The sequence below is a fragment of the Tyto alba genome, unplaced genomic scaffold (assembly GCF_018691265.1).
Source record: "Tyto alba isolate M040663 unplaced genomic scaffold, T.alba_DEE_v4.0 Super-Scaffold_32, whole genome shotgun sequence".
Classification (NCBI taxonomy): domain Eukaryota; kingdom Metazoa; phylum Chordata; class Aves; order Strigiformes; family Tytonidae; genus Tyto; species Tyto alba.
In genome coordinates, this window is record NW_024881307.1 from 5990594 (window position 1) to 6004881 (window position 14288).

The 14288-nt window shown below is 45.6% G+C and overlaps 1 protein-coding gene across 3 annotated transcripts in view; it reads right to left on the reverse strand.

Moving 5' to 3' along the window:
* ARHGEF12 (Rho guanine nucleotide exchange factor 12) overlaps window positions 1-7247 on the reverse strand; it is an 82505-nt gene extending 75258 nt beyond the window's left edge. For all 3 annotated transcript variants that reach the window (XM_032998189.2, XM_032998188.2, XM_032998187.2), the window contains exon 1: window positions 6142-7247. Coding sequence is in view for 2 of the 3 variants with exons in the window: in XM_032998188.2 (XP_032854079.1) it covers window positions 6142-6173 (32 nt within the window). In the remaining variant the exon portion in view is untranslated. The remainder of the gene's footprint in view (window positions 1-6141) is intronic.
* Window positions 7248-14288: the final 7041 nt, after the last annotated feature.

The window sequence follows — 14288 nt, forward strand, 5'->3', positions numbered from 1 at the left end:
CACTGTGGAAAAAGTGGGAAAAAAAATGGTTAATGTCAGAAAACCTGTTGATTATATTCCAAAGCTTCTTGGGAAAGCAGGGAAATGGAAGCAGGCACTGAGGCTACTCACTGAACAGGATTCACACAAAATGCTTAGGGCATAAATTCACTAGGAGACCCCACTTCTTGAAATAATCAAAAGATCTTGGGATACAGTCATGAACTATGTAAAATAACTGGTACAGGTGTCTGCACTGCTTTCCCCAGGCAAATACATGAACGCTCTATACTGCCTTCAGATGGACTGCCAAATAATCTTAAATGTCTAAATCACTGCTTTTACAGTATGATACAGAATAGTTCTGAGAGTAAACAGAAGACTACCTTGACTTCCAGTAGGAAGACTGTGGTCAGTGCTGCCACCCTCGAGGACCAAGAAACTCCTCTATACAGGTCATATTCATCAGAACACGATGAAATCAGTTTTAGAAAGATTGGTCTAAGAAGTCCACAAATGAACACCCACAAAGCTCACCAGTGACCTCAGCAACTTCTGCTCCAAGGGTAAGATGCATGTCTCTTCTCAGGCATCTCTACACAGGACAGCAGCAGGCATTAACAAAACAGTACAGTGATCTTAAAGCACTCCAATGTGCAAACAACTGTCCACACTGTCCACAGGAAGAAAGGGGGGGGGGGGAGGTAGGGGGTGGTTCACAACACTGAGGACAGCCCATACATGACAGTCATTAGTTGTGTCAACACACTACCAGCACTCAAACACTACCATGGTAAGTCAAAGAGTTCTCTGTAGAACAGATTGTATCAGGCTGGAAATGTCAAAGATGTCCCTCCATCTTGCAGCAGGGTCTATATGTTTCCCATTTACCTAGGCTCCTATGAATATCACTGACAGGAATGGTATCTGAATATCTCAGATTATCACCAGGACATTTTTCCAGCCTTTTAATGCAATCCCTCATAACCTCTAGGCTTTCCATAATTAGCTCTGGCGAGTATTCTTTTGTTGCTAAATGTCCAGACGCACAGGAATCAGGGCATGATGAAAGATTTTTAGAAGTCTAAAACTGAAGCTGCCTACATCCCAGTACCATTCCTAATCTATCCATTCGAAACACTAATAAATGCCATAATAGGAGTTATGTGCACAGGGAGAATTATACAACTGAGCTAACAGATGAAATATCATTCCTGCCTCCACCCAAATAATCATGACGCCCACAGCTCTATTCAAAACTAGAAAATCAAGCTCACCTCAACTTCTGTCTCCAGTAAAAACCCTAATCAACTATGCAGCATGAACTGGCAGCATTTGCTTCCTAGCCAACAGTAAACATCACAGACAGTATTCTCTTCTGACAGCTTCAATAAAAGCAAAACAAAACATGAATTTATGCACAACTATGTCAACTATTAATTTGCAAACATTGTGAAGGCACAATGACAGAAAGCACATGAAGACTTGCCTCGATGACGATTACATCTTTTAGTCCACAGAAACAGACATTGTGCTGCAGCCCACTTCCCACAAGTATTAGATCTTACAAGCTCTACTAATTAAATAAATGCATGATAATAACATCTAGCTACTCAGTAACACTAAGGAGTGACTTTCTGTGAAGTTCTTATTCTTACCCTGCTGGAAAAAATAAAACCCTTTTTCCCACCATACAGTTAAAGAAGTCCGAGTTACCACGAGGACTTACAAACAGCCAAAGACAAGGAAAGTGCATCTAAGCAGATAAGAAACAATTAGGGTCTATTTTAGTACCAAGTCAGGAGCAAATCAGCAATTAAAACCTCTCAAGGGTAATTATGTGTAAATTCTACCTCTCCTATTTTCCAATCATAGCAACAGAAACTACAGCACTGTTATAAATAAAACTCATTTGCAAGCAACTGCATAGGAAGAGTCATCAGTTCCTCAACAAGGTACTGTGAAAGCAGCAAGAGCCTCCATTCTCTTATTGTGCTTTAATAAACAGAAAGAAACATAAAACAAGTTCTGTAGCCATGCAATTGCTCAACTCTGTAGTGTGTTTGGAATGGTTACAGGAAGAAAAATGCAGTTAACTATGAGACAAGAAAAAAAAAATCGCACACAAATGTTTTTTTAGTGTCATAACAGGATACAGCGGAGTTCTGATCATCCTTTAGTGGCCAACCAGATCCTCCTGCAAATGGCTGAATTTCATCCCAGCCCCAGTATGTCCTTGCAAAGAATAAAACCCTTATCTCGCTCAGCCATGTGTCGCCTGCCACAAACGGCAGAACAGAGCAACGCCCAGAGCCAGCCGGCCTGCCCGAGTGTGTCCAGGCCAGAAGAGCTCAGAAGCAACTGACTGCAGGCACACACATATGAAGACTCACAGAGGTAACAGGAAAACACCTCCTCTAACATTTCCTACCCAGTCAGCCATGACCCAGAGCGAGGTCCCAAAGCTGGCCTTAGACGGACCCTGTAGTCCAGTCTCCCCCTTCCAAAATCTTCACACTGACAGCCCAAAACACCATCCAGCAACAAAAATCCAACATAGCTCTAGTAACTAGACAGGAGTTTAAGGAACAATAAAAATAGAAACTTTCAAGCTAAAAGATATGGCAAATCTCACCTAAATATGGAGCTGGATGAAGACAAGCAGGCATTTTGTCATTCACCTGAACAATTTTAGATACCTGTTTTAGGATACGAAACAGTCCCCTAGATGTGCCTATTTTCTTCCACTAACTATAAAGGCAATCTAGACGAGCAGCTCAGATAGAGATGTCTACCTCAAAGACTTATTAAGTTAAGCAAGATAAATGCCACCTTAGGAGGCCTCTAAACAAATACAGCATAGCTAAGAGAGGATTAATTTAAGAGGGTGTAAATGTTTACAAACATAAAGTGGCAAAACAATAAGGCTGAAGATGAGTTGTTTGATACGGTCCACTGGGCAACAGGATTATGAAAAGAAGCAGCTGACAACATAAAAGAACATCCTGAAAGAAAGAAGGGGAAGTAAATGTCACTGCTTGAAGTTCTGACTCTCTCATACCACCAGAAGCTATGCAGGGCACAAAGGCTATCCTGAACCACATTTTGATTATATATTTCTAAATCTCAAGTACTACACTACAAGATAAAACTTTTTCTGCTAGCACCCTTTACATGTTTCTCCAAATGCTGAGTCGCTGAGCAGGAAAGCGCATGTGTCAGATGCTTCTTCAGTAACTTTGCTCAACAGCCATTACACTCTCAGAAGTCTTAACATCGGTTATGTCTTTTTATTTAATACCTGGCATTTCCCCAAGCACTCACTCCCTTCCAGCTTTAAGACACTGGAGGAAAAAGATGCAAAAAAACAATGTTGCTTCATGAGCCAAATGGATAACAGAATCCAATAAGGGATGAAGCGTAACCATCATCAGAATTATCTGGGTTAAGATTTGTTCCACAGAGAAAATGATCCCAGACGTGTGAGATTTGAATTGGCAAGACTATATTTCAGCGTAGTCTCAGACAATAAAACCCACTGAACTTTCCAGGGAAAAAGAAGAAAACACGGGGGGGGGGGGGGGGGGGGGGGGGCAGAGAAGTAGAAAAAAAAAAAAAAAAAAAAGAGGGTGCTGAATGAAAACATCATTTATCATACTGGCTACAGAACAGCACTAGAAAAGGCCATTCATACATTCCTTCTAATTTACATATACTTTAATGCCATACACAATATCATCAACAAGAAGGTAAAAGACATAAAACATGTAAAGGATGGGACAAGCGCAACCTGGACAAGGGAAATGTCAAACAGCCATCAAAACATGTTATGATGGCCACCTTAAAGTGAAGGGATACAAAAGGAAATATTTGCTGTCTGTATCAGGGATTTAAACAGCCATATATGTAAAATGCAAATATGTAAAGCTAATATGGAGAAAAATGCAGGCCCATGCTACCCTATTATATTCGTAATACCACAGATGCAAGCTGGGTTTTTCTGTTTTAAGGCAGTTCCCAACTCGATCCCACCAAGGAAGGTCACTGATAAATAGAGAATTGAACGTGTCATATGATTTATACCACGTAGATCTCCTGACACTAGAAGCATCGAGTTTGTTTATATTGCACCTGCTTTACATTCCAAGCTCAAGAGCCGGATTTAAGGAGGCAATACAGAGGCTTCTTGGGCCTAATGGGAAACCAAGCTTTTCACCAACGTACTGCCAGGACAACAGTGTCTGAAAACCAACCCCCTCCAGATCCTGCACAATGCCGTAGATAAAAAGGAGTGGCCTTGCTCCAGACACTAGCAAGCAGATGTCCACATGATGAGAACATGGCACCACTACCACATCTGCCGCCCTCAGCCAGGGAATAAAAGGGCCACGACAACCAAATTCCCTTCTCACCCCCAGGGCTGGGGTTCCGTAGGCCAGAGAGAAGAGCAATGCCAAGGCCAGGCCCTGCTCCCCCGCCTCCCCCCAACCATTCCACAACCCTGTCACCAGAAATCTCCGACTGCCAGGGTGGTGGAGGCAGCTCCTTACCTGACATTAAAAGTCTTTTAAACCAAAAGCTTAATGGAACACCAAACAGAAACATCCTCTTGAGGTGACTGAAAGCAAAAGGAAATGAGACATTTTCGTCTCCGCTACATTTTCAATTTGGCTGTTCCAATTCAATAATGGAAAGTATTTTGTTTTACTAACGAGCAAATTAAATTGCATGCTCTCGTTCTTTTGCTTCCCTTGCACCACTCAACTGCTTCTTGGTATGAAAATCCTGTTGTTCCTTTTGATACATTGCAACCTGACATAAGACATATGCTATTAAGTACGTGACAAAATTCTCACAAAGCCACCGAAACACCACCTTTTTACTGTCACTGTACTGTCTGGTACAGAAGAAAAATGTCCTGCAACTCAAGACTATCTCATGCACATGCACTGCAAAAGAAAAAAAAAGTTAAGAGTTTTCTTTTGTCATGTATTCTGCTAGTACAAACATACAACACAATTCATTTCAAAGACTCGGTACTCCGAACAGCACAGTCTATAACTGATTCTGAGCTGTACTAGAGCCCTATCGCACTGCTCAGGCACTGTAATGTCTGTTAAGACTTGTGGAACCACGAAAAGGCCTAAGTGTGAGAACTGTGCTGGCTCTCTTTCCTGCCCATACCTGGAGTCTACAAGGTGATCTCAGGCACCCAAAATTATCATCCCTCTGTCCCTGTCCCGCTTTCTCTCCTGTGTCAGAACTTCTTGCAGTGGTCATGAAAGGCAGCAAGGCCTTTGTCACACATATTCACACCTTAACCGCCAAGTACGCACAATAAAGGAGAATATAATGAAATACATAATAAGAGAAGTTTTTTCAGCTTACAAATACCGAAAAAAGCATCTTTTCTTCTTGTCAAAGAAATCTGAAGACACACATTCCATACTTCTGTCTCAAGAGCACGTATGAGGTTTCCTACTTTTTTTTTCTCACAATAGAGAATACATTTTTTCCCCTGCCTCTTAAGCATCCCAGTACAAGTGAGAGAACCTCTGAGTGCTAATGAAATGCACATGGCAGCACCTGCAGAGAAGCCCAGAGGCCTGAGCAGGTATCTAAAAGCAAGGGACTGATTACTGCTAAGACAGGGTAGACACCAGCAGACATTCCTGCTCATCAACTACCCCTCCTGCCCTTGCCTGAAGTGACCTCTTTGGAAGGCTACAATGCTTGACCTAACGAGAAGCAAGTGCATCCTCTACACCGTTTCTGAATTCCAGTCTCAAGCTGTATCCTAAGCTCTTGTCACTTTTCCAGCTTTACCTTCACACAGAAACAGTTGCTTTGGGTGTTCCTCCCAGCACCAACCTGTCCTGGGAGCTGAATTACAATCCCTGGTTATTACAAAGTCAGCCTGGCAGACTTGAAAGTAGGTAGGACTTGAAATACTCCAGTCTCAAAGTTAACCCAGCTGACTTAACAATCAGCCACCCCAGGTATGTACTGATTTCCAGAACCTCAGATTAAATCCTGCTTTTCTGATCTTGTCTGTCATGCTGTCACTGAAGTCAGAACGCAAAGCACATGAGCTCTGGGAAGATCCTAAACTTCAGGGGAGAAAAAAAAAAAAAAAAAAAAAAAATCTCATTTTGTACTGACCTGTCCGTGATTGTGGACTGTGTGCCACTCATTGGAGCCTTTGGCAAGAAGTCGTATTATCCAATTTACATTTTATTATTACTTCAGGAATATTAACGAGGCTTTGCCCCCCACATGCACTGAGGTTCAGGATCCAGCCTTGCTCCAGAAGAGGCATGCACAGAGGACAAATTCAGTTCAAGGGCAGGAGGAAAAAAAAAAAAAAAAAAATCCGAAACAATTCCAAAAGTCTTCTTGCAGTCACCCAGAATATCCAGACCACGGAAGTGGGGTGTGGAGGATGTTCAGGAAAAACTCCAACAAAACAAAAACCAAGAAAACGAGCTGTTCCCCTCGATGCTCCCTTAGCCCCAAGGAAAAAGGGGGAAAAAGTAACGCGTGCCGAGAAAGTAAAATCTTCCGAAGCTGCCAGTCCTCAGCGGTCCGGAGTTTCGGAGCGGAGGGGAGTCCCCGGTGTCCGCGCAGGCGGCAATGCCAGCGGCCAAAAACTCGGGGGGCGCCGGCGCGGGGCCGGCCGCCCGCGGGGCTCCCCACGCCGCCGGGGCCGCCCGCCCCCCGCGGCTGGCTCTCGGCAGGAGGGGGTGTCGGCCCGCCCGCCGGGTCCCCGTCCCCCGCTCCCCGCCGCTGTTTACGGCCTCTCGCCCGCGGGGGGCGGGCGGCGCGCCCCGCCAGCTGCCGCTGTCCCGAGGGCCGCCGCGCAGGGGCCCATGTCCCGCTGCCGGCCCGCCCCGACCCCCCGCCCGCCGGCTCGCCCGCAGGGGGGTCGGGAAGGGCGGCTGCCCCGCCGCCGCCGCCGCCTTTAGGCCCGCAGGTCCATGCCCCGCCGCTCCGCCTGTCCCGCTTGCGGCCCGAGCTAGAGCGGGGCGCGGCGGCCGGGCCTGCCGGCGAGGCCCCGGGCGGGCTCGGGCAGCTCAGCCGCGGCGCCGGCCCGGTTCGGGGGGTGAGGGTGGGCAAAGTCCCGCGGCGGGCGCTGGCGGCGCGGCCCGCTCCTGCCGCTGCGCTGCTCCGCTCCCGGCCCGGTGCCGGCCCAGTGGCGCTGCTGCGAGGCGGGAGCGGCGCAGTCCCGGCCGAGCCTGCGCCGAGCCGAGCCGAGCCGGGCCGGGCCGGGCCGCCTCCGCGCTCGCTCCGCCCCCACGCTTGCGGGGGGGCTCGTACCTCCGTACCGCCTCACCCCCCCCTCCGCCCCTCCTGCCGGATCCTTCCGCCGGCGCTCCGCCCGCCCGCCCCCTCCGCCGGCGGCAGGCCGCCCCTCCGCTCCTTCACGCCGGCCTCCGCCTTTTTCCAGGCCGGCGGGGTGTTTCCGCCGCTTCCCCTCACGATTTGGGAACGGTTACTCGTCCTGCGGCCGGCCGCATCGCTGCCGAGGAGGTTTCCCGTCCCTCCCCGCTTCTCTGTTTTGTCTTGTCACAAGCTCGCAGGGGCGGGGAGTGCCTGTGCCTCCATCTGCACGGTATGCACTGTGGAAAATATGACACCGAAGAAACTTACAGCAAAGAAAATAAACAGCAAATTAAAACAGTAAGGTGCCAGGAGCCACGCAGCTCTGGAGCCCCGGGTAGTCACCAGCTGCACTGTTTACTCCCAGACCTCTTGTAGGTCCATATCCAGTCTTGCGTTCCTTACATGGCCGCAACATACTTCCTTAGGAATTTTTCTCACAGGTGAAGGTCAACAAAAAGCCAAGATCAGAACGGGAACTGATTCCTCCCTGTGCCTACCTTGGCCTTCCAGAAATACTGCAGCCAATGGCCTGTTCCTGCTCCCCTTAACACAAAAAACCTCATTCTGATACGAAAAGGTGAGCAACCGACAGTATATTGCCATATCTACTACATATTGAATATTTGGACGTTCAAATTTCAACACACGGATTTACCTTGGCCACAGCTCTCAACAGAAGCACATCCTTGCTGGTACGTTGCTGTAACTCCCTGCCACTTAAGCCACGTACAACACAGCTTTAGGGAAAAGTGCCAGTCTCAACCCCATGTGCATTTAAACAGCAGAGCCTGCTTCGGACGATGCACAAAAGGCATGAAGCAAATTGTAAGAGATCAGAAGCTGAGTTCTAGGTACATTACCTAATCCCAAAATCGCCTTGCCAGCAAGGGGATAAATAAGATGCCAGCCAGGCACTCTCCTTCTCAAGCACCTAGGAATAAACACCTAGGAATAATATCTATATACTAGAAGCTCAGGAACCTTCCATGCTACTGTGCCTCAGGTTGCCAGGAATTAAAGTTCATGAGCACCACAGAAGTGGAATGGAAAGCAGAGCAGCCCCGCTGCCAGGGAAGGTGGGCATTAATACCTGGCCTCCCAGCACAGAAGAATTTGTGGAACACCAGTCTTTACTACCAAATGCCAACAGACCAAAATAATCTTATTATCTAATCCCAATCATATAGGACACTATCCTTCTTCCCTCTAATTAATCTTACCTCAATATGGTTCTTCAAAGCCAGGATGCCGGACTTGGAAAGTCTAGAAAATAGGCTTCTGGAAACTCAGGACCAGGTACATCATTAAGCATACAGGATGATACCTCCTTGCTTGAAGCTATATATTTAGGACCCTGCCGTTCTACAACATATAGCTTTTTCTTCCTCAGAGCAAAGCGAGCATGAATTAGGAAGCCGGGAGACTGTTAGTCTGAAGAATTTGTTGTTTTGAAGAAGTTCAGTGCAAAGAAGGGAAGCGTGGGATGAAATAATTTTCTACATAATATTTGACATCTATATGCAGGATATTATACTTCCTCTTTTGGTTTCCTTTTGAGGAAGTTAAAGGCTTGGGGAAAAAAAAGGCAGGAGAGTGTAAGACACACAGCCATGATTGCCTCTCCTTCTGCAGCTGAACGCAACACATTGGTCAGTGGTAATAGAGTGACTGAACATCTCTACCTATATTTATTATACATCTCTTAATTTCCTCAACTGTGCAATAAATCCCTCCCTGCTTTTAACTTAAGGAACATCAAGTACTGTGCCTTGAGAGAAGACGGCTCCTGAGAGATCTTCTGTTTCATGGCAGGCCCATCATTTGCATATTAGGCCTCAATATTTTTTTACTATTTTAATTACATTTTATTGTGCATGACAACATAACAACAATGACAATTAGCTGGAGGAAATCCTGAAAAAAAAAATATATAGGAAGGAGAAGGAAACTTAACCTGTGCTGCAGTAAACTGACGTAAAATTCAGGGGAGTGACAGTGAGCCAAAAATTTGCTCAGTATTGTCAAAAGAAGCATCACACAAAACTATACCAATGACAGAAATGAAGCATAAAACCTTTATGCCACACAGTTCAGTAGATGAACTCTTGCTCATAATGGGCTGCATTCATATTTCAATGTTTAATGCAACAATTAAAAAGAAAAAACACTTTAAAAAAATTAAAAACAACTTAAAAAGAAAAACAATTCAAAAGTAGACTCTGAAACCATAACTACTTCTCTTTTCTGCAAATGCTGATTTTTTTGCTGGGAGATGATTGTGTACTTATGTTAATATAGATGCCTATTTGTGATACTTCTGCCTGGGCAGTTTTACAATGTGAAATCTGGGGGGTTGGGGGGGTGAGGAAATCAATAAGCAATTACACTGTGCAGTAGCAATTAAAATAGACTTTTTCTGGTAGCTCTGAAATTGTGACTTAGCCTGACTTTACATATAGTACTGCCATACAGACATAGATGCTAGAAGTAGAAACTGCATATTAACCTCATCCGTCCATGTCTCCAGGGCAAAGCACCAATGTCCCCAACAATCTACTTTTTATAGTCCAGAGCAGAGCTAAGCAGCTCAGGTAAGGAGGACCCTGAAGTGAAGAAGGTTGAGTACCACAAAGGATAACTAATTACTTTGCCTTCAAGTAAAGGATGGCACAAGAAGGACAGATCCTTGAAAGTGCCTTATAAGGGACACTCCTGAAAAGGCAGGCTTACAGAAAAAGGTTTCACTGAAGGTTTTTGGTTTTTTGGGGTTTTTTTGGTTTGGATTTTTTTTTTTTTTTTTTTTTTTTTTTGGCATAGACCCACGTTTCCAGCCTAGCACCCGAAGCTCACTGAAGAATTGTTGCCATCTGCTGGGAAAGGTTTGTATGGCACCTCTTGTCCCAAACTCTCCCCACTGGCACTTCAACAGCGGGGTCCTGCTTGCACCCTTTTGAAACAAGCGTTTCTAAGCAGAGGCGGGTAGTGGAACTTTGGGGTGCTCTGCCTGCTGCACTCTGGCCGCCCAAGGGTTCAGAGCATATAATCATAGAATCACGGAACGGTTTGGCTTAGAAGAGACCTTGAAGATCATCCAGTTCCAAGTCCCCTGCCATGGGCAGGGTCCCCTTCCCCCAGCCCAGGGTGCTCTCAGCCCCGTCCAACCTGGCCTTGAACCCTTCCAGGGAGGGGGCAGCCACAGCTGCTCTGGGCACCCTGGGCCAGCGCCTCACCCCCCGCACAGGGAAGGATTTCTGCCTTAGATCTCATCTAAATCCACCCTCTTTCAGTTTAGAGCCATCACCCCTCATCCTACCCCCACCCCCTAATCCAGAGTCCCTCCCCACCTCTCCTGTCCCCCCTTTAAGCCCTGGGAGGCCGCTCGAAGGGCTCCCCGGAGCCTTCTCTTCTCCAGGCTGAACCCCCCCAACTCTCTCAGCCCGGCCCCCCAGGGGAGCTGCACCAGCCCCCCCAGCATCTCCGTGGCCTCCTCTGGCCCCGCTCGAGCAGCTCCGGGTCCTTCTGCTGTTGGGGGCCCCCGAGCTGGCCCCAGCACTGCAGGGGGGTCTCCCCAGAGCGGAGCAGAGGGGGACAATCCCCCCCCTGGCCCTGCTGCCCCCCCTGCTCTGGCTGCAGCCCAGGGCAAGGGTGGTTTTCTGGGCTGCGAGCTCCCATTGCTGGCTCACAGGCAGTTTTCCCTCACCAACACCCCCGAGACCTTCTCCACAAGGCTGCTCCTCAATCCACTCCTTGCCCAGCCTGTATTTGTGCTTGGGATTGCCTCAACCCGTGCACAGGACCTTGCACTTGGCCTTGTTGAACTTGATGAGGTTTGCAGGGACCTGCCCAGGTCCCTCTGGATGGCATCCCTTCCCTCCAGCGTGTCAACCACACCACACAGCTTGGTGTTGTCAGCAGACTTGCTGATGGTACACTCGATCCCACCCAGATGTGGCACCTGATCAGGGTTAGCACTGTCATGGATGCAGTATAAACCAAGCTCATAAATCAGGAAAAGATGATACTTCTTTTTAACTCCCTGATGCCAGATTTATCACACTGCCTTGCATCTGATAGCTGATATACTTCAAATTTTACATATGAGCAAGCAGTGAATGTAATCATTTTTCTTTCAGGAAAATTCCCCTTCACCACATTTCAGACAGGATAATCAGCCATCAGAGCAACTTACCTGTGAGCACAGTAGATCTCCTGCAGACCTCAGGTGGAGAATAGATAGCTTTGTATAATTGTGTGCTATAGGTCAGACATGATGGGCTATTAGATGAGTTTCACTAATGTCCATCATAAAAATTAAATGGATAAAGAATCTTTTTAACTTTTGCTACTTACAAGTAATCAGTTTAAAACCAGGGATAGAACGGACCAGTATTTTTGGCTGTTATTTAAACTTAGCATAAATTGCTATGCCAACTGCTGTTCTGGGAAAAAAAAAAAAAAAAAGAAAAAAAAAAAACAAAACAAAACAAAAAAAAAAAAAAAAAAAAAAAAAAAAAAAAAACAAGAAGCTAGCTGATTTTGGAAGGCAACAGCCAAACTTTACACATTGCACAGCTGGAGAAGAAAGGCACAGGGGGAATTATTCATAAGCCTAATATACAAGACAGCTCATTTCCCAAACATGCATATGAATTTGTGACTCCTGAAAAACAGATAGGACCTTGACCTTGTGTCAGGACTGGGGTAAGCCTGGTTCTCCCCTCAAGTTTAGCACAATTTAAGCCTTCCTGCCTTACTGATTTTTTGTAGTGCCCTGCAATTCCAAACTCACCCAGGCACTAATGGCTGCTGCTTAGCTGAGCATCCCTTGATCCCTGGGCACTGCTCTGTCATGGGATTCTTCTGAGCCAACTCAGAATGTGTGTGGGATTTTGTTATTTGCCAAAATTCTACTTTTGAGGGAGCTGAAGATCGTAATGGCACCCCAAATCATATCCAGACATGTGTTTATCTCCTTGCTCATCCACTGCATTTTCCAGCCAGGTGCTGGGCTGATGCTAACCAGCTTCACCCTGACGTGGATACAACCTACTTCAGAAACCGATATGACTGATCCAGTGGCCACTCACAGACATCTGGATGCAACTCTAATCTGAAAAAAAAACACGAATTTGTGCTGTGCTCCACATTGCTATGCAATTTCAAAGCCTTTCTCCATCTCATACCTTAAAATAGGCACAAGATTTGCTACCTACAGACAGACAGCTTGTTATGCATCCAGTTCACTGGAAGTGCATACAGAGCTGGCCTATGCTTAAGTCACTTGGACACAAATGCAGTACTCTGCTGACTTTGTTGAGACAGAGGTGGACTAATCTATCAGACCTTCTACTGTGACAGCTTATTATAGTTTCTAAACCTGGATAATCCACATTGCAGTAAGCATTTTTATAGCACTAAGCTTTCTTTCCATATCAGCATAATTAAAGCAGCAACCTTTGTAAGGACAGATGAAGCTGCTGTACATTCTGTTATGAGTTTCCTTTTTGTTCTCTGCTATAATCAGTGTCCTCTGATTGGAGGGGGTATTAAAAAAAAAAAAAAAAAAAAAGGTATTTCTTATTAGGGTAAAATCTAAAGAGTTGGAGAATAATGTCATTTCTCACCACATTTGAGGATTCTCAGTTACACTGAACAGAATTTAACCTTCTGACATGATACACAATTCAAACAACATAATATAAGCATTGCTGAGAACCTGTACTTTGTGACATTTGAGAAGCCACAAAAACCGACACTTTCTCCGTCCCATACAAAATTAACTGAGGAAACCGTTATTACTTTGCAAAAGCTTCTCCATATACCTTGATCTCTTCTGTTCCTTCTTAAAAGTCATTTTTTAAAGATACCTTATGTTGTCAACTCAGCTGCCAAACTCCCCCTAGAACCTGAAGAAAACAGGACAAATCCAGCAAAAGCTAACACCTTCTCTTACACAGATTTACTAGAGCACATATTGAAGCTGACTTGGAAAGAGAAAAGTGCTGGTGTATTGGTATAACCAAAAAAGAATTGCTCCTTGCCCAGAAATTGCTTATGCAACACAAAGCTAGTGCTGACTGATTTTCTCTCTCCATCTCTGAAATTTGATTTATTTGGAAATGGAAGCAGATGTGTTATCTTACTTCCAGCCAAGCTATACAAAGTCTGCAAGTATCAGGAACATACCCACGACTTCCATGAAGCGTAAAACTTTCATCTTTTTTGTCCAAGAAACAGACATGCTGACAGCACTGGTATTAGTCTAATAGCAGACTCCAAAGACTTAAAATGCCATGCTTTTACATCAGTGCTTGGACTACTGTTGCAAGGAAATAAAGCCTTGAATATCATAAAACTGCAATTTCTTCAAATACAAATAAGGAGTTCAGCTAGAAAAAGAGGACAGAGGACTGAAAGAGGAGGTTAACTTTATAAAGCTCTACTACAGGGCCAGTAGAAGCAAAAGGCAGGCAGCAGGGAAGGAATGGCTTTAAAATAAATAACGGGAAGATCAAAAAGAAAATTAATCGGGGACAGGGGAGCAGATTTCACTCTTTACAGTCAAAGCACATTTACCCATTGACTTAAGGCTAGATTCTGGCATGTCATTCCTGAAGACATGAAACTTGAAAGATGCTTGTAGCTCTAAAGCAATGCTGCTGTACTTTCTTCTCTGCTTCTGGACTACCTCAGAGGTTAAACAAACTCCCAGCATAAATTACTGCAGTCCCTGAAACCCCTTCATCATGCAGCTGAGCGGCTTGTAGAGTGTAAACAGGCCAGAATCTTGAGAGGGCTCAACACTACACAGATGCTCCCCAGCACTGGAGGATTTTGAGGTAGATTTAAGGGTTACATCCAAACAACTAAATTGGCTTAACTATTCATAGAAAACAGAGTTTTGGCATGCCGGATCTCTGGTAAAA